We start from the raw sequence: 25,863 nt of genomic DNA, 5'->3' as shown, positions 1-25,863 counted from the left end.
TAAGGGGAGGTCTTTTCATCTTGTGGAACAGTAGAACAACCCAGTGCTTTAAAGCCCAGACCTTAGGGGGGTTGTCCAGGTGCCCTGGGAAAGGGTGATCCTTGGAGCTGCTGAAATAAATAGCCCTCATGTAATAATACATCAGTGAAGCTTGTCAGTGCCATCTTGGAGAATGCTGTGCTTTACAGTGAATCTGTTAAATTATTGAAAATTTGTTGTTTCTTCCTCTCCAATGCAGGATCTTAGTCTACCCAATGGCACACCTGTGGACACTTCAAGCCCAGCCTCCTCCTCGTCTCTTCTCAACAGACTGCAGCTGGATGATGACTTAGATGGGGAAACTAGAGACCTCTTTGTGACTGTCGATGATCCCAAAAAACACGTGTGCACAATGGAGACATACATCACATACAGGGTTACAACAAAGGTACAAAGCAGCATTTTCCTTTCCTAGTACTTTTTCCTTTGGGTAGGTTTTCTTAGGGCGTGTTCTGAACATCTGTGCCTTGAGTTGTATTTCCTTATCTTAAGAGCAAGCACTTTTGTCTTTCAGTACCTTGTGAATGTGTTGAAGGTGTGACTTCTCTTAGTGGAACTGTTACTACTTCAGTATATGAAACTATGCAAAACTTTAAAAGTGTCAGCCTAGATTTTTCTCTGACTCTTAAATAGAATTGTTTGTGAACCTGCAAGGCCAGTTCCTCTCATTAACTTGAAACTTTGTTCATATATAGTAATCTGACACCCATTTGGTTTGAGCTACCTCCCCTGAAGTGGAAATGTGCCTTGTTGATTCACTGTTAATCGTCTCACTTTTGCTGTCTGTGCTTTTCTGAAATGCTTTAAGCTTGTTGCTTTAAGTGTTTACCACACTTCCTCTGTCAGCCACTTACCTAAATCATAATCTTGATCCTCAACTGTAGACTAGCTTCCATGCAGTTGTTGGTGCAGAAGGCTCTATAGCTGCTGTTAAAACTAAGCAGCCTAAGAATGCTACTGTCTGCTAAAAGAAATATGCTAGATTTTTTTTTCAGCAAGTCTTGTAGTTCAATCATTAATGCCATCTAACTACACTAATAAAAGCGATCTGAAAAGTCTACTGCACTCGCAACTCTAATGTTGATTTCTGTTAAGTAGCTCATCCTCTTTAGCATCAGTTCCTACGTGATGTAATGACATCTGCTTTGGGCACTTGCAGTTACCTAAGGAAAAAGTGTTCATTGATGTCACTAGGAATGTACTAGATCCACTTGTCCAAAAAGATTAACATCTCTCTGTCCTACTTAGATGGCGCTAGGTACCTGAGAGAATATTTTTATTTGGGATAAGGAAGCCTTAACAGGCCACAGATTATTTTTCAAAATGTCTACTTCAAAGTTCCACTTTTGAGCTGCACAGGAGAAAATACAGTTTCTCTAAAATAGTAGCTACCTCTCACTGTACACTTAATGTGGGCATGTCATTCTTCGTTGTGTCTAAATGTCTTGCAAGAAATGCTGTATCTTAACTACTAGAAAACGCTAAGTAGTATTGTAGGAAACTTTTCTAGTTGGAGCAACTTAGACTTCAGCTGTTACATGATCAGAAGGAACAGGAAGCACAAAATGAGACACAGCTTTCCACAGGTAAATGGCTAAAATTCAAGTTTTTTCTCCCTTAAATTAACGACTCAGTTATTCTGTCAAGGCAAAATAACTACGCAGTTTCACCCAATAATGTTCCTTTGCTTGGAAACATGTGTCCATACAAGGGTTCCCTTCCTTTGTAAAGCAGAATTCTGGATCATGGGCAAGGTATTTACCATATTTAGATCAGATGTATGACCCAAGAAGGCCTTTTTGTTAAATTTAAAAAAAATTAACCCTGTACCTCTGTTTTTGTATATCTATGTACCTGTCTTGTTTAATTTGGCATCTCACTGTACCACATAAATCTGTATCAGAGCATTACAATACTATTGTGAAACTGTGTGTAGTTTATTTTTATTAATCACCATTTAAGCCTCACCTCTTTGGGTTTATTTTTGTAAACTTCTGGCTGACCTCTAGGGTCAGAACCTCTAGCCCTATCTACCATTGTTTAAAAAAAAACTGTTTGCAAGACTAACAGTATTAATGGTCTGACTCATTCTTGCCATACAAACAAGGCCTCTTTGATGCCAAGCTAATTGCCCAATCAGCTATTGTAGCTGAAAGTAGTAACTAAACATGGCAAAAATCTGCACAGGAGTAATCACTTGGTAGTGATGAGGATGAATGGTGATGCCTGCACCTCCAGGTTGTAGGTCAAAGTTCTACAGCAGACCTTGCTCCTGGAAGCAGTGTAAGGCCATACTTTTTCCCCTTGCAGCCTTGCATGAGAGGAGTTTGAGACCTGTAAAGGGCTGACAGGGTGTCTGTGGTTGCTGTGGATGAGGAGGCAGGGATGACTGCTTTTTCTTCTCTCTCCACTGAGGAAGGCTACTGGAACCTCAAAGGTTTGGGTAATCATAGATCCTAGAAGGAGTTATGCTGAAGACCTTCCTGTGAAAAGCAGCATCACTAGGTGGAAGAGGGGAATGTAATTGCTACTACTGTAATGTGCGCTTGTGGCTGTGACTGGTCACCACTGTAGGGAAGAGTGTAACCTGACCACAGTCTTAGTTTTGTGTTCTGTGCTTTTTCTTCCTTCTTTAGAGAAGTCCTCCTTCAGAACAGCAAAAAAGAGAAGTCTTGTAGTATGCCCTGGACTTCTCATCTACTCATACCTTTGTCAACAGGTGGTCGTGGCTGAGGAAGGGTCCAGAACATTTGGCCAAAACAATGTCTTGCAAGAGAGCTGAGAAGAAAGCTTGGTTTACTTGGTCCTGCTTGTGCCCTGACTTTCACAGCTTCCTAGTAAGAGTCAGGTAGCATTCCCTAGCCTGTCTTCTGCACGAGCATATTTAAAGAATGTAATGGGAATCCCCAAAATAATGGGAACAGTGTTTCAGATCTGACTCTCTTGACTTTTTCACACCCTACTTTTTTGCTAACAGCAGTTTTCTTATGTGAGAGGGCCAATAAAAACAAAAAGGTAGGTGAAACTTGTGTTGGAACTTATTTAGTCTTGATTGTGATGTCTGAAATGTCTTAGGTGTTCTTGATGCACACCTTTATGCTCTTCAGATAGGTTGATGTGCGCTCCTGTATCTTATCAAGCAGATCTTTCTGAGGAGGGAGAGAGAAAATAAAGCTTGCCCTTAAGTTATGTAGTCATCTCTCCTGAGGGAAACTAAGTAAATGTACCTCTAAATTCACTGTTACTGTGCTTTCTAGGACAACAAGGCTTTCTTCTGTGCCTTTTTCTATGGAGATCTGAACTGCTGTGTGCATTCCTCAGAGTCATGCAGTTGCTCTCCAGGCTTGAAGGGAGAGGCTTTCAAACCAGTCAATATTGAAGTAGAGGTCTCGTTTTCTTTTTATTCTTTCTCCTTCTTCCAGTGCTTGCAGTGGGTAGATTACCTGAGCACAAGAAACAGCTTGATCTCTATAGAGGAGCAGGTGTAAGGGCTTTGATCTTTTTCAAACAGGCTAAACTATTAGAGGCAAATGAAACTGTGAACTCCAAAGAACACCAATGGTGCTCTCTTCCCCCCATTCCCATTTTTCTAGCTGAAGATTTTGTCCCAAACTTAAATAGTAACATGGAGGGGAATCCACAACCAGGTGTAGTGAGTAAGAGACTAGAACTAGGGTATGGAAATAATTTCACATAATCATTACAAACTAGCTTTAGGTTTGGCTGTGAACTCCTTTCAAGAAAGGCAAGAATCTTACACAAGAACAAGACTTGGTGATTGCCTTAATACTGCTTCAAGTCAGAACTATTCCAACAACAGAGGTAGTAGTATCTGTAACCCTGCTTGCTTTCCGGTAAGTAAAACTGAGCCCAGAATACTGCAGTGCTGACTTAGTGGAACTGTGCTCATGTCTTCAAAAAATCCCTGGAAATGTCTTGCCCATTATTTTTAGGAGGTTGAGATCTGCCATATAAGTTTCCCAGCTGCTTTTGGGAGAGATGTGTGCTTGCAAGGCGAGATTTATGGATCCTACTGAGAAATCAGAAGGAATTAAACTGTGTCAAAACCACAGACATTTCACTTGCTGTCCCTGGGCAGTGGCAAGACCCTCTTCCCTTTTGTGTTGTGGAAAAAATAACTCGTGCTAAACTAATGAACAGTTTGATCTGAGATACAAATTCTTTCAGCATTAGTGAGGTGTTGTTAAAACCTTGAAGTGCCCTTATGTTCTGTCCAAATAGTCTTTGAAAAGCTTATTTGCTGTTTAGATTTGACAGCCTGTACAGCAAACACTGAAATGCTGATGACTATTACATATTTTCATCTGCCTCCCTCTGTGGAACAAAACGTGACAGATGGAAAATTTTGCAAACTGCTTGTGGTGTGAAGGCAGCTGGAGCAGTTTACTAGGGATGAACAGTAACTGATGTAAAGGTTGTGTACTGGGACTTACTCTGCTTTCCTACTTCTATATTAGATAGACCTATACAGTTTTCCTTAACTGTTAGCAGAATACTGGTTAATAAGGGTCTCAGCGCTAATAGATAAGAGACTTTACCTACAGCCACTGGTCAGCGCTACTGGCTGATAAAGGCTGTCTACATTTGTGTGAATTCAGTGGAACATAAGGATAAGGGCCACCTACCTTTCAGTCAGGGCTACTGTAATACCAGGCTCTTTAGCAGAGACAGTTTTATTAGTGCTTTTAGACAGCTGCAATATGTGCTGTGCAAGCTGCCCCTCGCAATTGCTTTCCAGGCTATGGGCTGTTGGAGGACTGGATAAAACATTTTTCCAGCAGTTTCTCTACAGGCTTACCTTCTGTCTCCAGCTTGTACTGGCAAGTTTAATTCCTTTCCCTAAAGAATGAAAACTTTAAAGATTTAATTTACTGTACGAATATCTCTGATCAGGCACACACAAACTTAATGTCAACAAACTCCTTTTTTCCTCTTAGAAATCAACAAAAACAGTCTTTTGACAAACCTAGTAATGGTTTATGTTCTAATTTTTTAGCTTTGAAGGAAAGTAATAAACCTGTCACTTCTGGAATACAGGCAGTGATGAAACATTTTTTTCACCCGCAGTTAATGCACCTCATAGAATAAACAAGTCATTAAATATATTTGCTTTTGATTCTTAATTGCTTGTCCTTTGAATGAAGATTTTCATACAGTCTTCCCTGCAAACTTGTGACTGTCAAGAGATTAACACGGTGCAGAGTACTCTGCTCTCCACATTCTTCTCCTATTAATTTTATCTGAGTGGACCATGTAATGAAGCACAAATAGATCCTTAAGAACACATCAGCTCCTAGTAATAATTTTTCTTATTGCTGACTTTTTCCCACTTCTTGAAAGGTCAGAGGATCTTTCTCTCATGCTGGCTCCAATCATGAGGGGTTTTGGTGCACACTAAATATATCTTGTTCTTCTTTTCCAGACCACACGAGCAGAGTTTGATTTGCCAGAGTATTCTATCCGCCGGCGGTACCAGGACTTTGACTGGTTGAGAAACAAGCTGGAAGAGTCTCAGCCAACGCATCTCATTCCTGTAGGTAGTAAGCAAGAATCTGCTGTTAAGGAAAGTTCTGTATCTGGCTTCCAAAGGTGATATTTTGGTGATTTAAATACAGTACTTCATTCTCTTCTAGTGCAGTGGTAAAAACTTCACATTCTCAACTGATTATGAAGCTTAAACTTTTCTTCGGTGTCACACCTGAGAAGTGAGATTTGGCAGAACTCCTGTAGGGTAGTGTGTGTGGTGACTACATCTGTTGTGGCATAAATGGAATATCCTTCATTTGTTTGATTGGTTATTACATCTAGATTTCTGAGTATCTGAGGCTTATGAAAAGCCACACAGGTCCTTGAAGTTCTAGTCTCAGTCACTTTTCAAGATGTTCTTTTGAGCTGGTTTTAAAGAGTATTTTAAAACTGTTCATGCTAACATTTAATTGCACCGACTTATAAATCTTATCCTCTGGTTTAGTACCTATTGCATGCCATTAGTAGGCTGAAGTTTAGCTAATTATACCTTTTTGCCACTGAAGCTAGCAGTCTGACCACCTTATGTGATTGAGGTTGTTACTGATCTTCAGCAGTCTGTTTATCATACTGTAGATTATGTGAAAAAGTAGGAAGCCTGTGAGATCACCACTGTCAGCTCTTTTGAACAAAGGAATTAAAAAAGCCTAGTAGAAGGTGAATTGTTGGGAAACAGCAATACTGCTAGTATACTTTAGCTTGCCCACCTGGGATTAGGGGGAAATTGCTCTGCTCTCCCTCTCTCAGCAAGGACTAGGCTATGTGAGAAGTATTCAGTTAGGCTCTTCTAGGGTAGGGAGGTATTTAAATCCTTAATTTTTTTCTAGGACTTGCCTCTAAGTGGAGTAATAGCTCAGTCTCTTAAAGATAAATACTTTATGAAATCATGTGACACTTCTAACTTGCAGCAAATGTGTTTACTAAGGGGTAGAGAGAAGAGAGTGAGTGGGCTTGCTGGGGTAGGAGTGGAGACATAAGATTAATGTGTTAGCTGCCCAGAACCTCTTGTCTTCCTCTGTGTTCTCTGAACAGCTAGAACTATCAAGGTTAAACTTCTGCAGAGTCCTGAGAGTGCTAACAGGCTGCCAGTCCTGCCTGAAGGCAATAAATAATAGTCTAGTAGCAGAAGGTGAGTCACAGCTAGGGAATTGAGCTGCTTTGCTGTGACCTGGAATTCATTGCTCATAGAAGAGCAATTTGCCACAAGTGGCTCTAATACTTGACATGACACTGGCTGCAGAGCAAGGCAATCTCTTGAGTGCCTCTCTTCCAGAATATTTGGATGCACAAGGATGCACCGCCCTCTTTTATCCATCTGTGCACAAGTTAGCAGTTACAGAATTTCCTATTAATCTCCTCCATGCAGTGGTGTGACAGGGAGATTGCTGAATGCTTTATGTATTTATTGTCTAGAAGTAGATGGGGAATAGAAGCTAAAGGTGGTTTCTGGTCCACTGTTACTCAAGTGTATTCTGAAAAGATTTTTCAAGCCAATCTGAGAGTATCTGTATTTGTAATTGGAGATTCTGCAATCCCTGGAAGTTTTTTGCCTAACAAAATATTTAAAGGGGATTGTCTTCCTAATCTTGGTATAGCGATTCTACCTAGAATCTTCCTGCAACAAATGATGTGTCTTGCCAGTGCAGCAAGTCATGATAGCCTACACTTAAGAGCCCAAACTAAACTGAATATGGATTAATTTACATCTCTTTGGTTACAGATTTTTACTTATAAAGAAAATTATCTGAGACTTACTCTATTCCATTATTTCAAACAACAGTAAAATGCTCTTACATCTGCCTCTACACTGGAAAGATAAGCTTAATGTGACCAAGCATCTTGTCTTTAGATGGTGATGTTTGGATATTTGAAGCCATTTCTAACTGCAGTGAATTCTGCTCACATGTCACAGTAGGGAAAAGTAGGCCATTAAGCTGGAAGACTGTAAGGTAGATAAGTAACACACAGTTAAAGCAGGATATTGGTTGTTAGCTGTGTATACTGACTGCTTGGGCAGGAATATAACTTACTGCTATGGCTAAAACCAGGTTAAATGACAGAAGTCTCTGTAATAGAGGTGCAGCCTTCTGTGGATCTCAAATGCTCAAACTTCAGTGATTATTCAGTGTCAGTCTGCATGTGTTTGGTTGAACTAGGTGTCTTTAAACTAGTCTTCCAGCTTGTCTTTTTTTCTCCTGTGGATGGTGCTGAGGTAGTGAATTGCTGGAGTCCCAGCTAAAGCAAGGGAAGAGTTACTTCATCTGTGAAGACTACTGCACTAAGCATTATTCTTAATTCTGTTTAGAGTGTACCTTACACTGGTTTAACTAGAACATCTGATCTGAATGCTAAGCATAAGAATATAGGTCTTAAATTTTAAGAACTAAATATAGTGGTCAAAAAGTAGCTGTGTTGCATCTAATTCATGCTGGTTGGTTTCTTTGGGAGGTGCAGTCTTCATGTACATCCCACATCAGCTAACGTAAGGTAGGAATAGCATATCCATGCACTTTTTCTCCTTGAATTATTTTTGTCACAGATTTCAGGTGACAGACCATTTGCAGAGGAGAATCCTGATTGCTGAATTGGATGAAAATGTCTGTCATTGTTAGCCTCAGAAAAAGTAGATTGTGTGTCTGGGCAGACTGTTCCACAAGAATAAAATGCAAAGCATAATTTAAAAACTGCTATTAATCCTAGTCCATGATGCTTGGAAAGAACAAAAGCAGATCTAGTGTTAGAGCTGAGACTAACCACACTGAAGCTTAAAGAGTTACCTGCCATCGGAAGTGGTACTTTGTAGTCTTTAGTCTAAGTGTGACAGGATGGACTGCAGAACACCACAGTCTGGAGACTGCCTTGGGCTGAACTGCAGAGATGAACTGGTGGAGCAGAAATAGAAGTAAGATGAAAGGGTAGATTTGTTGGCAGACCTTTGTCACTTGCAGAAACATACTTGGCGATGTCAGCTATGATGGATGACCGAGTGTGTAAGTGCTTCAGAAAGGCTCCAGGCTGGGCTGCTTGACCACTTGCAGTGTCAAGCCTGCTTGTCTGCCTTTGCTAAGTGTGGTGCTGTCATTATGACTATCAGCCCTTTACAGAAGAGCCATAAATTTTTCAGAAGGGGGAGAAAAACACTGAGAATTGTTACGTTTTCTGAATTTCTATGGAGTGAATAGCCTTGGTTCAGCATCGGAGGTGTGTGTATGCACGTTGCTGTGGTGAATAGTGTGTAGCTCTGCTGGCATCTCCTTTAGAGCTAGAGCTTGAACATGGATAGCTCTGGGGGGAACACCCTCAGCTGTACTAGAAGTGCTTAGTGTGAGTGTTGTCTGGGCTTCACTGGTGTGGCTCTCAGCTGAAGGTACTCAGTAGAACTGCTAGCATTAGGCCAGATCTGCTAAAGGGTAACTCAGAGCAGAGCTTGCATCCCATCTGATGTATGGTTCCTGTTAGCAAACATAGCATTTCAGTTCCTATTAAGATGGGAGATTGATTGCTTTGTAGGTTTCCAAATAGCAGATGCAAGTTTTTTGGTCTTTTAAATCTTTTGCATTTTGTTTGTCTCTGACAGCCTCTTCCTGAGAAATTTGTGGTAAAGGGTGTTGTCGATCGCTTTTCTGAAGAGTTTGTAGAGACAAGGAGAAAAGCATTAGACAAATTCTTGAAGAGAATAACTGATCACCCAGTGCTTTCTTTTAATGAGCACTTCAACGTGTTTCTCACAGCCAAGGTAAGCCAGTAACGTTCAAATATGATCATCGACAGGAACAACAGAACAGGCACCTTTGCCATCTATTTTGAAATGAAAGTAGAAAGGCATTAATAAAACTATATCTGCAGGACAGAACTTTCCCTAAAATACCAGAGGGTATGAATTAATTTTGTGTGTGACAACAGTGTGGGTTCCCTTTGCTTAAATGATGGGGTGGTCTGCAGACTTACAAATTCCATTCTCCAGACCTGCTTGTTTTGTGTGCCTGTGTCTATAACATATTCCTCTGATGCAGGAGACGTTCAGAATTTAGAAAATCGTAGACACTGTAAAATCCTTTTCTGGAGAGGAGGGAAGTGGGGGAGGAGGAGAGATCTCTCTTGCACAAAAGCTTGCAAATCTGTCTGTGCCTTCTATACTGCTTGTACTTGTTGCGCTCAGAACTAAGCATGAAGACCTCATTCTTGTTTGTTCTTGGTCAACAACTTCATGCTCTTCTTCTGCATGACTCATCCAGCAGCAGTGCAATTTTCTTTGACTGTCTTTTGTACTGCGTTTTAAATAAGACTAGGAGGACCTACGGTCATGCTTCGTTTTGACCTGGTAAGTGAGAAGAGATGTAAGAAGCACGTCTTTCCAATGTCACATTGTGCTAGCTCACTCAAATGTGATACTTAATTTGAACACACTTCAGGCTCGTGCTCTCCTTGCTGGTAATGTGAGACTCAATCTCCAGTTCCCTCTTATCTCCCCGCTGTGGTGAACTCAAATGCTGAAACAAGCCAGAAATGCGGAATTTGCTTTGCACTTTCATAGTTAAATATCAGATAGCTTTATTCTGCTTTTTTCACATGTCAAAGCATGATGCAACTTTCTGAGCTGCTTAGTTGTTTTCTTCTATCCCGGTAAAACTGTAAGGGCTTTATCTTTTGCCCCAGGCAAGGCTTGGCTTGAGAACACAGAGCATCTAGGGAGGCTGAGGGCAAAGGACACATGTTCCCCTGGCTGTCTCTAGTGTTGGAACTTGCTGTATTACAGCAGTGAGGTGTCAGTTCAGTGTGCTAGGACTTCAGAATTTAGCTACTGCAGAAAGTCATGATACCATGTCCTGGTTGAAAAAGAGAAACCGGCCTTTCTTTGGGTTCCCTGTTTGGACCAGTAACACACCAGAATGCTTGAGAGAGCGAGTGAATAATTTTGAACCTTTGAAAAGGGTCCTTTTCTGATGCCTGCTTGCAGTGCTTAGGACCACTCCATTTAAATGCAAACTGAATTCAAAATTATAGTAGCTGCTAAGATGTCAGATTCTCTTAATCAAACTTATAGTTGACTTGTAGTATGGTATTCTTTCCAAGTACTTACATATATGTTTTGAAATGCCTGTTTGTTATTGTTTTTTTTAAAGAAGATTTAAGCTCTTAGTCTAGTCTATAATACCATGTCTTGATTCTTGACCTCTACAGGTCTACTTAATTGGCAAACATGTCTTCTTCAGGCTGCATAGGATAACCTCATTATAGCTCTTGTGTTTTGATATGTTCAATAGTGACCCCTGCTGGAAGGACTAAAATGTAAAATGGACGGCGTTTTGGCTAACTAAAACTAGTTTTCTAATGCACTGTAAAGGTGTGGCCCCCTGAAGATTGTAGGTGGGCAATAGTTCTTCTGGTATGAAGAAGCTGCTGACCAAATAGGCATGCAATATGTAGCTCTGTACTAGGTCATCAAAGCCAGCTGTTGTGTTTGCATAATACTGGTATTGTGAGTTATGGCTTAAAAGTATATGTGGATGAATGACATGAATGGTATTGGTGGAAACAGAACTGTTAATATCACTGCCTCCCTGGTGAGAGTGCAGGAACATGGGAAAGTCTGGCCGTGTGCATAGGTAGACTACTTACTCATTTATAATGTATTTCATACTGTTTTCCTGGATAGCTTATCTCCATCTAGAGGCTGTCTTGAAACTGTGCTCAGCTGCACAACTTGTACAAAGGTTTTGTCCAAGGCTTACATGTAATCTCTTACCTTCACAAGATTTGATCGTGACTGGAAAGTACCCTTCACTGCATGAATCTTCCAACATGCAAGTGAAATATTTCTAAATGTTGTGGTTTGGGGTTTTTTTGTGTGCTTTTGTTTTTTAAACTTCCTAGGATCTTAGTGCCTACAAAAAGCAAGGAATGGCATTGCTGTCAAAGATGGGGGAGTCTGTCAAATACGTCACAGGAGGCTACAAATTAAGAAGTCGACCACTAGAGTTTGCAGCCATTGGGGAGTATCTAGACACGTTCTCTCTAAAGCTTGGTACCATTGACAGAATAGCACAGCGGATTATCAAGGAACAGTTAGGTAAGGACACAAGGTGCTCTATCATAATACTTCAGTCTTAGTGTTCTGTATCTTGTTCTGGTTGATGGCAGGACCAAGTCAACTTGTGTCAATGATTCTGCTCTGTAGTAAGCCACACAAAGAGCAAAATCTCTTGCCTCTTGCAGATTTAAAACAGGTCCGAAGCCTAAAGCAGTTATCTTGTCTTAGCTCGACTCTCCAAGTATTACTCAAAGTTGCTTTTGTTGTTATACCAATCTTTCTTATTAGAGTTATTTTTGGAAAGGCTTTTGGGAGAGGGGTAAAACCTGTAGAGTTCATCTGGAGTAGTAGACAGAATTCCTAGATGAAGATAACCTTTACAGATCTGTCTTAGGAGAACCAAGTTTTACACACATTTAAAAAAAAATACATTGGCTGCTGCACAGATGCAAGTGTTTCTGTATTGGAAGCTTGTAGGAATGGTCAGTTAAGCAGGAGGCATCTTGGACCTGTAACCTGTGCAGCCATAGAGCTCTGCCAAGATGCTAGTGCAAGACAAGACTTGACTTGTGAGGGAGTTAATGTTTGCCAAGCTTGGTGCATAGTTTCTTCTGTTTGATGTGAGTGTTTGTAGATCCTTGTGCCTTGCTTTTTAGTCTACTCTGTTAATCTACTTTTCCATCTTTCTCTTGCAGAATACTTGGTGGAACTACGAGAATATGGACCTGTTTATTCAACCTGGGGAGGGCTGGAGGTTGAGCTGTCGGAGCCACTGGAAGGGGTGTCTGCCTGTATTGGGAACTGCTGCACAGCTCTTGAAGAACTCAGTGAAGACATGACAGAAGACTTCCTGCCTGTGCTTAGGGAATATATATTGTACTCAGAGTCGATGAAGGTAGAAACCCCTGTGGCAGAAAACAGCATCATTGTTTGCATGGAATGATATATCAGCAAGTTTATTCTTTCTAACTGAAAGAAGTGTTGGTGGAGGGAAAAGTAGGGAATTAAATAATACATTAAGTAGGAAGATGTTTTCATAATTGAAACACAACTAGGTATGTTTAGTAGGGTATTGCGTGGGTAGCTTCTATCTGCTCTGCTATTCAGTCAAGCTAAGGTCATTAACACTAGGGTACACACAAACTGTTGAAGAGTTGCTCCTGCATCAGAGTGACAGGTGATACTCTATAGGAGACATCCTGTGGCCCTGTAGAAAAGGTAGCATTAGCAGCTTCTGTCACTTGAATGTAGCAGGGTTGGGTGGCTTCTTTGAGAACCACATGTCCAAATTACAGACACAGCTTTCTCTCTCATCTATGGGGATATAGGGAGGATATCCTAGGCAGCATATGTCTGTTACGAAGCTCTGTTAAATTCTGCATACCAAGTAAATGCTTAAAGGATGTTGTTCTGTGACAGTCTCGGTAAGAATTTGATATCTTACTGCTTGTGCAGAAGGAACAAAAGCTAGTTCAATGCAGTTTTTATTCTCTTAAGGAGCATTGGTAGTCAATCCCATTGCATGAAGAAAAGAATTACTGAGTTAACTGCACTGAAAACTGAAACCAAGGACTTTAGTTTGGCTGTTAGAGCTTTTCAGCACATGCCTATGGTACAGTATATATTAGCGGTCTCTCTGTATAGATTACTAACAGACAAATTCCTTCTGAGGATTTTCCCCTTGGAACAACAGCTATAAGGCTATGGTATGTACTCCTTTAGAGATCTAATAGCCTGTTATAAACCTACAGTCTGAATATAGTACTCCTTCGTCTTAATCTTAGTCATTTTATACTTTTCAAACTGAGAGCTGAAACACTTGCAGATTTATTTTCCCAGCTTTAGAAGGCTACGAGTATAGCTCCTGTCTTGTCTGGCTGAAGTATTCTTGCAGAAGGCTTTGCACCAAGTCCTTGAGTATACTCTTTGCTTTCATAATCATCAATTGACTTCACCATAAATGAGGTACATTTTCTTTACAGGACTATTAATACCCAAGTGTTACTGAAACACCCAGAGCTGTAGCTGGAAAGTCTTGACTCAGGGTGTTCAGACCCATCCTTATTCTGTAGGAAGGGGGAGTGTATGTGTACTTAAACCAAGCACGAGGCTGGTGGTTAAAGCTTTTAGTCCAGGATGTCTGGCTTTTGATGCTACAAATGCCACAGCCTGCTGGAGAAGGCACATGAAGTGGCAAGCTGAGTTGTGAAAGGTGCTTTTCACAAATATGGAGGGGGGGAAAGTTTTTGTTTGGTTTGGTTTTTTTTTAAGCTAAAAAGCAAGAGTTTCTTCGGCTTAAGAAGTACTTCAGGCAGTTAAACACCACTTAGCACTTAGGGAGAGTGGCATTAAAGACCTGCAGCTTAGACTACCTGTCAGCTTGGAAACAGCCCTGTTCTAAGAGGGCTTGTCAGATGATGGCAAAGACACTAAGTGCATTCTGTAAGCCAACTTTAATGCTGCTCTCCCTGGTAAGTGGTGTTTAACTACCTGAAGTACCTCTTCAGCTGAAGAAACTCTTGCTCTTTAGCTTAGTTTTTAGACTGTTGAGTTGAATCCTTTAGGGCACTAAAAAGCCACTTTTCCTGTCGGTTATTTTTGGTAATGAACTGAACATACTCATTGTGTTGGTGCTTTGGAACTAGTTGGATCTAGAAACCATACTTGCGAAATAGCAGTTAATAGCAAATAATTATTATGCTGCCTAGTGTCCACCTTGGGCATCTCATTAGCTTTACTATGTCTGAAAATCAAGAATAAAAACTACTGATAGCCAAGGCAGACTGTTCCCTTTTTCTTTCCCTCCCAAATTCCAAAACTGAAACCTCTCAGGGTGTACCAAGTGTGGTTTTCTTACACTAGAAAATACCAATCTGTTGCTGTTTCTGCCTTAAGCAGCTGCTGAACTCTTCCCAGACTCTGTAAAACCAAGTAAGTAACTGTAAAGGAATTAGACTCTCTTAGAGTGCAGGAGACTTTCTGCTGAAAGGGCTGTTGTCTTCACTAGCAGTGCAGTCCTATTCACCAGCTGCAGTGAGGCCTGCTTGCAAAATTAATCTGTTATGATCTTTCAGAGCATGGCTTTTGGGCAGGGTACTTGATGGGAGGTAATTCTTTAGGTGCTAGGAGTTTGTTGCAACTCTGTCTTTCTCTGTTGCACACTGTACCCCGGGTATAGGTATGGGAACTTGATTTGTAGAGCAATCTCTAGCTGGGTGAATCTCCCTTGAAGTAAGAACTATGAGGTTTATCTTCACTGTTTTGGAGATGAATGTTCACCTTAATGTCTTCAGGAGCACTCTCAGACCTGTGAGGAGCAGCCTGGGGGAACTGTACACATGGAGGCAAAGCCCAGTAGTTCTGGCTGAAACAAATACTGGCTGACTCCAGGGAAGCCCTGTCTCTGGGTTCATTTGAAAGATTTGTAGAAGTGGGGAGCGACTGGCATTGTGGGCTTGTATTAAAACATGTGGTGGTGGTCCCATGTATGGGATGTCTAGACAGTGTCTTGAATCCTGGTGCAGTGAGGCCCTTTTCAGCAAATGTGCGACACCACATTTTTTGTGGTGTGCTGGTGTTCCCCAAGGAGGCGAGTGCAGAGGATGAACTCTGCTCTACATAATTTAGTGCAGATATTAAAGTGTTGTATGAACTCTGTATGCTTAACGCTGCCAGAAGGTCTTATCAGATGATGCAGTTCCCAGCTGTGTGCTTAGACATTACTTTAAATGCATGTTTAAAGTAAGCACCGCATGAATAGCTAACTGCCTCTCTAAAGTCATGCAGTAAGAAGGATCCCTTTGTGAGGTCTGGTTGTAGTAAGAAGCAATGTAGTATGCAAATGGCATAGGATGGGCCAAGATGATGTGTTTCAACCAAATGCAAAATGGAGAAGGATCTGCCTCACTGAAAGCAAGCTAAGTCTTGCTTGTACAGGCACCAGTGGTTTAGATCTGTCCCCAGATAACTTGAAATGTGGTGTGAGCTTTTTCTGTCTGGTGTTGGTTCCTTCTTAAAAAAAAAAAAAATTTTAAATTTTTTGTCTCTTAAGTGAGGCCTTCACTAGTGAAAGTATTGCATGGGGTGTGTAAGTCTGGGGCTGCTTCATACAGAGCTTTTCAAGGGAGCTGCTGAAGCATTAATGTGTTGATCTACAGCTGAGAAGAGATTGCCTGGAGGTGCTAGGGAAAACACTTCCTTTCACTAAGGGACAAGTGAAAGGGAAGGCAATATTTTTCTCATTGCTTGCAGGTCAGCCATTAATGGATGCTCAAAGCTGTATTCAGAAGCATATTGTTAATGGTCCACAGTGGATGGACTTGAGCGCTTAAGGAGAAATAAGACACCTGCGCTTGGACTCTAGTCTGTTAGTCACTGCCTACTCCTGGTACAGATACAGCCTCCTGCACTAACTCCTGGCTCTTAAAGGCTGAAGGCAATTGCTTGAGATGGTTTTCTGAGAATTTCAGTTGATTCATGTTCAAGAGGCAATACAAAATAGAAATACCTGTTAAATCTCTCAGGCTTTTGTTGCATTGGTAACCTCAATCACTTAAGGGCTATTCCACATAGTTGCTTAGATTCTGAAAGGAATGGGAATGTTGTGGTTTTCAAGCAAACACAACCCATGGCATGCTTGCCTGCATCCCTTTGGAGACAAAAGGGAGGGTTAAGCTATTGAAGGTGAATTTTACAGTTTTGTCCTCTTTTTTTTTTTGCCTGAAGAAATAGAAACTCCATGGATTGGGATATCATTCCCATCTTTGCTTGAAAAAGTCCAGTGCAGAGCCACAAAGCTGATTGAGGGAGTGGAGCATCTCCCTTACAAGGAGCAGCTGAGGGAGCTGAGTCTCTTTAGCTTGGAGAAGAGGAGACTGAGGGGTGACCTCATTCATATTTATTAATTTGTAAAGGGCAAGTGTCAGGAGGAAGGAGCCAGGCTCTTCTCTGTGATGTCCAATGATAGGACAAGGGGCAATGGGAGCAAGCTGGAGCATAGGAGGATCCATGTGAACATGAGGAAAAACTTTTCTGCTGTGAGGGTTATGGAGCACTGAACAGGCTGCCCAGAGAGGTTGTGGAGTCTCCTTCTCTGGAGACATTCAAAACCCGCCTGGAAGTGTTCCTGTGTGACCTGGTCTAGGTGATCCTGCTCTGGCAGGGGGCTTGGACTGGATGATCTTTTGAGGTCCCTTCTAACTCCTAATATTCTGTGATTCCCACTTATCATGGATGGAGGTTTTTAAGAATATAAATTGCAATGTCTCCTGTCTACTCTAGAGCTACTGCACTGGTGGTCTTCCCTTGGCTTAAGAGGGAAGTAGGGGAAGAGGATGATTAGTAGTTACAGAGTTTGTACATCTTTAATTAGTGTACATCTCTAATTAGGAAACAGACCTTGACTAAACTGGCTCTTATTGCTCTGAGAATTACTCTTAAACAGGTATTTTTGTAGTCAGCAGTGTACATGACTTGTCCTGCTTTACTAGCCTTGTTTGAAACAGTTGTTTGGTTTCTTGTCTGAAACAAAGAAGTGAGTTGCCCCCACTTGCAGACAAAGAACTGCTTATTTTCTAGTGGTATATTTTTCAAAAGACTAGTTTCTGTGGTTGTTTCTAAGTTGCAAGGCTAGTATAACTAGTGGAGATCTTGACTTGTGAATGTAGTACAAGATAAGGGTAGCGTCTTTTGCTCTGTATTTTGAGAATACTTTTGTTAGTAAAATGTTCACTGCTTGTGAAACTCACAAGTACTTCAACACTTTTGAGGTAAATTGTGCTTTTTGTATTTTTAATTCTTTAATTAAACCAGGAGCCAAAATCCCCAAACTGACCTAAAAGCAAAGCTTACTTTTGTTCTAACAAGTTGCTATCAAGGACTTTGAGGAGACTTTGCAAATGAAAAGAGTGTATTACCTTCTGTGGTGGCCGTCCTTTCTCTTAGCCCATGCTGTCATTTGTCTGCTGCTTGAGGATAGCAAAAGCTTTGCATTAGTCCTTGACAGCTTTGCTGCTTTTGTTTGTATAATTTTCATGCTAATTATAGGTCTACTTATGAATTGAATTTACTTAGGGCTATATTCCTGGTTACATGACAGTTTCTCTCTTGCATACTTTCAGATTGTCCAAAAGTTGAATTTTATCTGACGCTGCCAGCTGCTGGAGAGCAAGTGCTCTTTGTTTTTAATAGCTGCTTCCTAAATACTGTAAAATAGGACTAAATCTGAAAGTATGACTTTGGACTGAATTAGCACTTAAGCTGTATCACTTTGCAGTTTCTTGCAGTCTGGGGAGAGAAGGAACAAGAGGATCCCTCTCACATCTGTCTTTTCTCTTGCCCATAGAATGTGTTGAAGAAAAGAGACCAAGTTCAAGCAGAGTATGAAGCAAAACTGGAAGCAGTAGCCTTGAAAAAAGAAGATCGTCCAAAGGTTAGCACTTAAAACTACTTTACAAAAACAGCTTGCACTTATGTTACTTCCAGAGAAGCATGGAGAAACAGAACTTGCTTTGTGTGGCTTCTTTGTAGTATAAGCAATTTCTGGCAGAACAGAAGTTTGTTGTTGGCAAAGTGGTGTGAAATAAAGGCCTAGGTATGAATATACATAACCTGTCTAGCAAATTCTGTACTGTTGATCTCCCATCATTTGGACCAGGATGGAGCTGACCTGCCAGCAATCAGTTGGTGTTTAGTGACAGGTACTGAAGCAGTGGTAGAAATGGTGCTTTAGCAGTGCATCAGCTAGCTGAGTTAAGGTCCTGGCCCAGGTACTCCTGAACTGTGTTGTAGGACACCTGTTGTGACTGTGAAAGAATCCATGCTAGGAGGTCTTCCCGTGTGATGCTGAGCAAACACAGCAAGTATCAGTGGATGGCAGGTTTTGGCTGGGCTTCATGCAGAACAAGGCTGTGAACTGGTGTGGTTATGCTGCCACCTGCTTTCTGCATGAAGCAATGGCCTAGGGCCCTGTCTTGAATCACTGCGGCTTTAACCAGCAACAGCAAAAGGTTTTGCTCCCTTCCTCTGCTTGGGTTTTCTTTGGTTCCCCTTCATCTTTGTGTTTTGAACTAATAGTTGACTTTCCAACATTAGGACTAAAATAATCTTACAGGAGGCTCGCAATGTCTTTAATTGAAGGAGCTGAAGAGAACATAGCATAGAAATGCAAACTGGTATTTTTCTGGTCTTGTGTCTGTTGTGGACTATACACAGTCTTTTGTTGTTTGTTGTCTTTTGTTCAACTTCATCTTGTAAACAATAAAAACAGTAGGAGTCCTTGCATATTTATAAAATCCTAGCTTGTGGTTTGCAGATCCTTTTGATGTGGAGGGAATGTCCTTGTCTGTAAGAGCTGGTTACTCAGAGCTGTAGTTAGCAGCACATCCTACATTCAGTAAGGTCTCCTGGCTATGACTTTCTGAAAACCAGATTCAGACAGACAGTCATGAGCTGGATTATGCAGTGAGCAGTGTTTGTATTCCTTTCAGCATGTTTAGCTGATTTGGCAGAAAATATATTCAAAACAACAAGACAAGCAAAAACCTTGAAAGAAGACTTACTGTTGTATCACAAAATGAAGACCTATCTAGGAAGGTAGAAATATCATATACAGTTATTAGTTGCCTAATAAATGCTGTGCTTCAGAACCATTTGTTACTTGGTAATGATGCTATAGAGGAGTGTTTTAAAAAAGTGGAGGTGCTTACGCTGCAAGCGATGCCATCTGCACTTCACTATGCTGAATCCTGTATGTGAGGCATACTGAGACACTGGTGTCTTTAGGAGTCATGTGAAGATGTAGGTGCTGAGCTTTGTATCATGTAATGATATAACCAGACTCCTGAATATGCAGTTTTATGCACAGTTCTTGCCTGTACATGCATCTCTCAGTTTAAATTGATTTACTAAAATAGTGATGGGCCCTTCCAGAGTTTGAGCCAGTTATCACTTCGTTTGGGTTTTTCTGAGCTATTCAAGTAGCTGAGAGGAGCCATCAGTAAGAAAGTAGCAACTTCCCCCAAAGTCCTTTCTTCTCAGTTCCTAGTTGCTAGCTAATATTATGTGGCAAAAACACATATAAAGGCATCAGCACTGATGTTTCAACTTATGTCCAAATTTCATGTGAGACCTATACCCTCTCTTTTCATTAACCTTGCACCAGATATAAAGTGCTTTAAAACTGTTAATAAACTTAAAATTTTGTTTCAGCTGTTGAGCTGCAGCTCCTGTTCTGGCTACAGTTTTGGAAGGAAAGGTATTTTTACTTCTGAACAGGACCCGTGCATGTGCACACACTTTCATGATGCCTGTGGAGACTTAGCTGGAGTTCATTGCTGCTGTTCCTTAATTAGAGTATAAGTGACCCATTTGCTGACCACTGGGTTGTCTCTGTAGCTCTAAACTCATACAGCCCTCTCAGCCTGGCCTGCAGGAGAGCTGGCTGTGAGACAAAACAGATGATTTTTTTTTTTTAATAGCTTCATTGTGGTTTCAGATCCTGGCAGAAGCAGCAGGAAGCTGGTGAGTGCTTAGAAACTAACTTAGTTGGACTGGGAAATCTTACGTGGTTTTGCTTCCAGACTTCATGACTCTCTCTTGATAGCCTAGCCTTTCCCGTTAAGATAGCAGAGTACTTATAAATATGATGCAAGACATACTTGCATTGAGAGACCATCTTCTAACCCTCCCAGCCACTGGCTTGATAGCTCTTGTCTGAAGCCTATACGAGAACTTCATGTCTGGAGTTGCAGCGGAGTAGATGCTGTAGCCAGAAGTATACAGCTCAGAGAGCCCCAAGCTGCCTGTCATGTAAATCCAGTTGGGTAAATAAAGGGGTACTCAAATCCTGTGAATGTGAAGGAGGTCCTTCCTGTGTCTTGAACAGCTTTATTGGAGAACAGACAAGATACTTACTTGAGTATTGGTCAATGGCATATTTCAGGGATCAGCCCTAATCCACATCCTGGAGAAGAACCAGAGTGGATTTGTTTCTGCCTAAACCACATACCTTGCCAAACTACAAGGTAGTAGCACACCTAACTTCCTATATTGTTACCCATGAAAATCTTCTTCTGTAGTCTGTTCATCTTCTTCCTTCCCTTGTGCCCCTCAAAGAAAAAGGAAATTTTCTGAAAAGTATCAAGTATGAGAGAAGCCACTACAAACTTCTGCAAATGTTCTTCATTCTGCCTTTTGCCTTTGTGTGAGTCAGAGCTCCCAGAGCAGGGTTCACTTCTCACACTGGTGCTTGAGCTCAGGGGTTCCTTTTCTGAGGTCATAGGCTTTTAGTCTACATGTCCTTACAGGCTTCCTGTCTGAGTCTACCATGCAGCACAAGAAGGGAGAGAAAGGGGTTTATGGCTTTCCTGCTTTAAGAAGCATGGATAAATTATTCCTGTACTTTTCTGGTGGTATATATGATGTTAGTTAAAACATAAACAAAGTACGCCAACTTCTTTGGCCTAACATGCATCTACTGTTGTAATCCATTTAAATCTCTACCTAGGCTTGCAATAGGCTGTCCTTCAAGATTTTTCACATTGCTTATGTGTGATTATGTGTCCAGAGTTGAGTCCAGAGGCCCATGAGCCAATCTACAGTGATGATTGTCAGTGCTTTACACTTATTTTTCAGGCAGCCCATAAGGTTATAAGTGTAAGCTAGAAACTAGAGGCTACAGTCACAAGAAAAGACTGAGGTCTCGTATGTGGCTTTTTGGATAAACACAAATGTTTGTTTCATATACACTGGTGTAAATCAGGAAATGCCTAGCGCAACTGTAAATGGGAAGGATGAGAGGTTGCTCTGGAGCTGTAGTCAAGCTCCTCAGTTTAAGAACTAGGAACTGAGCATAGGCACCCAGCTCTTACACCAAAGGGCTTTCCTCTTCATGTGCCTCTAGCAAGCTCTTTCTCAGTCTGCCTCCATATCTGGTATGGAGATGGACAAGCACAACTGCCCACCACTTCAAGCAGCAGACAACAAATTGAGCAATCTTGTTTCCTCACTAATTACAGAATTGGGACTCTTCTCCCTGCAGCCATTACTGAATTTATTTGGAGTACCTACTGGACTGTTAACTTACCCTTTTCTCTGTAGCTTTGCTCAGTGAGGTTTGAGCTAATTCCACAGTCTAGCACTCTCAGTGGCAGTTTCAATCTTCATTTCTTTTGCTGCAGGTACCCACAGATGTTGAGAAATGCCAAGACCGAGTAGAGTGTTTCAATGCTGACCTGAAAGCAGATATGGAGAGATGGCAGAACAACAAAAGACAAGACTTCAGGCACCTACTGATGGGTATGGCAGATAAAAACATCCAGTACTACGAGAAGGTATGTGGCACTGCTGGCGCATTGGCAGGAATAAGAGTAGTTAATTTTTCTCTGAGGTAGTGACAGTTCTTCAGGAAGTCTTCACGCTGTTTTGAAGAAAAGAATCTTGGACATCTAAATTGAATTTCTAGTGCTGTGGAAGCTGCTCTTTGTCAGAAGCTTAGTGTGATCTATTGAGTTGCTGGTCATGTGCAAGTGATCTGCATGAGACTAGCAGTCTTGCAAGACAGTCTCGTAACAACATTTCATCCTGGATGCTTGTCTGTCTTGCATTCTTGAATTGAACAAGTTACTGAGCAGTAGTAGTGGTGATGAAAAAGACCAAAATTGCATGTTCTAGTAATACTACCAGAATAAAATCTCTTGATTATGTCTTTTATGAACCAAACTACATGGGTTAACATACATCCATGGATCCATACATGGATTACACCTGATATGCTTAAATTATTCTAATCTCTGTCCTCTAGTGCATAGCTCTGTCTCCTGTATGCTAGTACTGGATATACCTGGTCGGGTGCCTCTGCCGTTTTTCAGTTGGTGCATGTGTACCTGAAATTCAGTATCAGATGTTTTGGGTTTTTTGTGGGGAGGGGGTTTTAAGTGAAAGGGCCTTGACATTTGATTGCATATGCTGACAGTCTAGTTGTCCTTCATGCTAGAACAGTGCTGCCCACTGCAGTGGTTGGTATATTGAAGACTACTAGGCTTCTGCGTGGTGATGTACGTCATCTTCTTGCCTACTGCTTTTTTCCTTTTCTACTTTCCTGTGCTGTGGAGGTGGGTATTAAAGTCTCTGCTGAACATCCAGCAGAGATACCCTTGCAATCAACAGCTAAATCTGTACATCTTAGTTTTGCTCTTAGCTGCAGCAAGGAAGCTTTTTGGTAGGAAAGAATCTAATTGCTTCAGGATACACAACTAGAAATACTCTAACCTGCAATACAATCAGCAAGATTAGAAGGAAGACGCTTGACAACAGTGACTTGTGAATGTAAGAGCTGATGATGAGTTTGCCCATTCCCAGTGTTCGATAATATATATTCCATGCTCTGCATTTGTCCAGTTTGACTTCTGGGCTGTACATGGCTGAAATACAGTAATGATACACAGCACAAAGACTGGAGTAAGTATACATTTCTGAGGAAATTACTCCAAAGTCTGAAGTGACTTTCTAATAAACCAGAAGCTAGACTCCAGTTTTATTTTACTATGCCAGGCACTAACAGTTTGTCTTGCAGCAGAGTCAAGTCCAAAAGATGTACTGGACTACACTGTCTCTCTGAACTACCCTCCCTAAGTGTGAGTTTTTCACATAAGTTTGCTGGATGTAGTCTGTAGTAGCTGCCATTCTGTCCAAATCAGTCTTCTCCCACAGTCACACCAAAAAATGCCAGTTTCTCCTAGAGACAGTTTGTCTGCCTACCTGAAAGCCACAATCTTTCAGTTTAGAAAAATTTAGCCTAATATTTGGAAATCTTGGGTGCTCTGATTTTTAAATGGCTTGGGCCAGCTGATGGCTTTGGAAAGCTTTAATTTATTTTCCTTGGAAACTGCAGCTACTCCTTCTGAGCACTTTCTTGCTGTTTGAGAGTCTGGGTTTTTTTTCCCTTCTTTCATTGATAATCTATAAAGACCCAGGTAGTCTTTCTTGAACTAGCATTGTGCTCTTCTGGAATGGTTGGTCAAAATTACAGGAACTGATGTACAATCCATGTTTTAAATCTTCTGTTTTTTTTTTCAGTGCCTTACGGCGTGGGAGTCAATTATACCACTATTGCAAGACAAGCCAGAGGCCAAATAAGAAGTATCTTCATGGACAGTCTAGCACTTCTGTGCTCAGTACCACTAGACATACTGGAACTGTTTGAAGGACTCCTTTAGTCAAGTTAACTGAAATGCCAGCTGCACTCGGGCTGGAACAGACACTCTGAAAACTATTTGAGTTTTTTTCTCACTTTGTGTTTAAACTGGGGTATATTTCATCTTTTTGAGTTATCTTGAATGGTTCCTTCTTTATCCTATGGAGTGATTGGGGGTTGATAGTGGAAGTGCACGGGGATATTGATAAAACTTACCTCTAGTCTGGAAGGAACTAATGAGTGGAACACTAAAAAGATGTAAATAAAACTCTACTGCAAGGTGCCAAATGACATCTTTATTACCATTCTGTTTTGTTTGCTAAAAAAAAAAATTATTCCTACGATACAATACCCTCTAACCAATCCTTACCCCTTTTTTTGATGGACAGGGAAAGTCTGGAGATGAATATTTTGTTTTGCTACCATCCATATGCTCCCTCTGGATAAAATGGTTTCTGGAGACTTTTCTGTGTGGGAGTTGGCCTGGTCCTAGACAGAACATACCACCACCACCTGCAGATAGCCTGTGATACTAGCATGAACTGTGGTTTTTGTGAGTGTGGCATGCTGTTAGTTCATACTGAGTGTCTTTGTTTACCTTGGTGATTATGAAGTAATGTCAGTTGGCTGAAATGTACTTGTGACTGACTTGGGGATCAAAATTAGCTTAGCTGCTGGAGTGAGTTGAACAGCAGCCTTTCAAGGCTTATGGAAATGGTGGAAGCAAGTATGAGTCTGGTGTATTTTTCCTGAAGCTAGCTCTGGAAGTTGCATGGTAGAAATCTCTTGGTCCATGCTTTAAACATGTTTTTTCTGAACTAGAGCCACTTTGAACCTGGTCACTTAAGGTACCTGCTGTAACAAAGGTAGAACTCTCCTTTCTCTCCCCATGGTTCATTGTTTGTTTTTTTTTTACAGCAGCCAAAAGCCAAAAAGTGTCAAATGCTTGCTTACATCAAGTGTTATTGTGTGTGAAACTTGCCTTAAACAGGTTGGTAGGGGTAGATGGGTACCCTATTAGGTACGTACAGTTTTCAAACCTGTCTCTACTGAACCATGTGGCAAGTCTTTCAAGACTACCTTTGGTACAAATCTATTTTCTTAGTAGTTTTTATTGGCCTTTAGAAATGTAACTGCTTCTGCAAGTCCCATTTTTCCCTTTCTCTTGCAGTCCAACCTCAAGTAAATGCCCACTTGGTGTTAATGGCCTTAGGATTGCTGCTGTGATTCCCAGAGTCTTGGTTTAACAGCATGAGGATAAACTTTTTTTGCCATCCCAAGTGAGGGAGTCTGGAGCTAATATCAGGGCAATATTGGGATCTGGGGTTAAATAACTGAGTCCTTACTGCTAAACTTGAGTGATGAGTTAATCTCTGGCAGCATTCTTGTGAAGAATCTGAGCAGTAATCCTGTGACCACCTACCAGGTACTAGTCTGGTTTGGACTTTATCCCTTCATAAACACCAAGTATGCCTGAAGCCCCCCTACTCAGTTTGGTGGCTTTATAGCAAATATCAAGATGAGTTATTGCAGCAATGTGGTAGCTACCAGGCTAATGAGATGATGCTCTCTGTGTGTAATAGTCAAGTTTAAGAGGTCTTTCTTTTTGACACAGCCTCCAGTAACAACTCTGTGTCACTAAACAAACTATGCTTTTTGGTTTAAGCTCACAGTTTGTCAATATGCACTTACTTGGTGTAAACAAGAACTCTGTTTTAGTTACTGTTAGATCGAGAACAAAAAACTACTCTCCCTGTGTGAGGGAGGTGCTTAAGGGGATCATTTTGAAGCAGCAACCAAGCATTTCCCTCAATCTTTCCCTTCTGAAATAAGCACTCACATACTGTTTAACAGCTTGACTTTCAGAGTTACAGTCTTCCCAATTTCCCACAAGCAGAGATCAATGCACTCTTTTGAGCTCGTTCCTGTTTGGTAAATGAAATTTTGTAGCTGGCTCTGCAAGATCACTGGGAATCAAGCAAAATGTAATTTGAACTAATATTTAGACAGTCTTCCCCTCACTCTATTAAAAAAAAAAGTGAAAGATGAGTAG

The 25,863-nt window shown here is 41.1% G+C and overlaps 1 protein-coding gene across 1 annotated transcript; it reads left to right on the top strand.

The window, feature by feature from the left end:
- Window positions 1-238: 238 nt before the first annotated feature.
- Window positions 239-24,113, top strand: SNX30 (sorting nexin family member 30; the record flags this gene model as incomplete). The annotated part of the gene is made up of 8 exons (XM_010193997.1): window positions 239-427; window positions 5,483-5,593; window positions 9,164-9,322; window positions 11,461-11,656; window positions 12,313-12,512; window positions 17,961-18,047; window positions 21,796-21,948; window positions 23,693-24,113. Coding segments are annotated over 8 exons (1,155 nt in total), but the record flags the coding sequence as incomplete, so codon positions are not given.
- Window positions 24,114-25,863: the final 1,750 nt, after the last annotated feature.

This window comes from Mesitornis unicolor, unplaced genomic scaffold (genome assembly GCF_000695765.1).
Source record: "Mesitornis unicolor isolate BGI_N332 unplaced genomic scaffold, ASM69576v1 scaffold24531, whole genome shotgun sequence".
Taxonomy (NCBI): domain Eukaryota; kingdom Metazoa; phylum Chordata; class Aves; order Mesitornithiformes; family Mesitornithidae; genus Mesitornis; species Mesitornis unicolor.
This window is presented reverse-complemented; position numbering and strand designations above follow the sequence as displayed.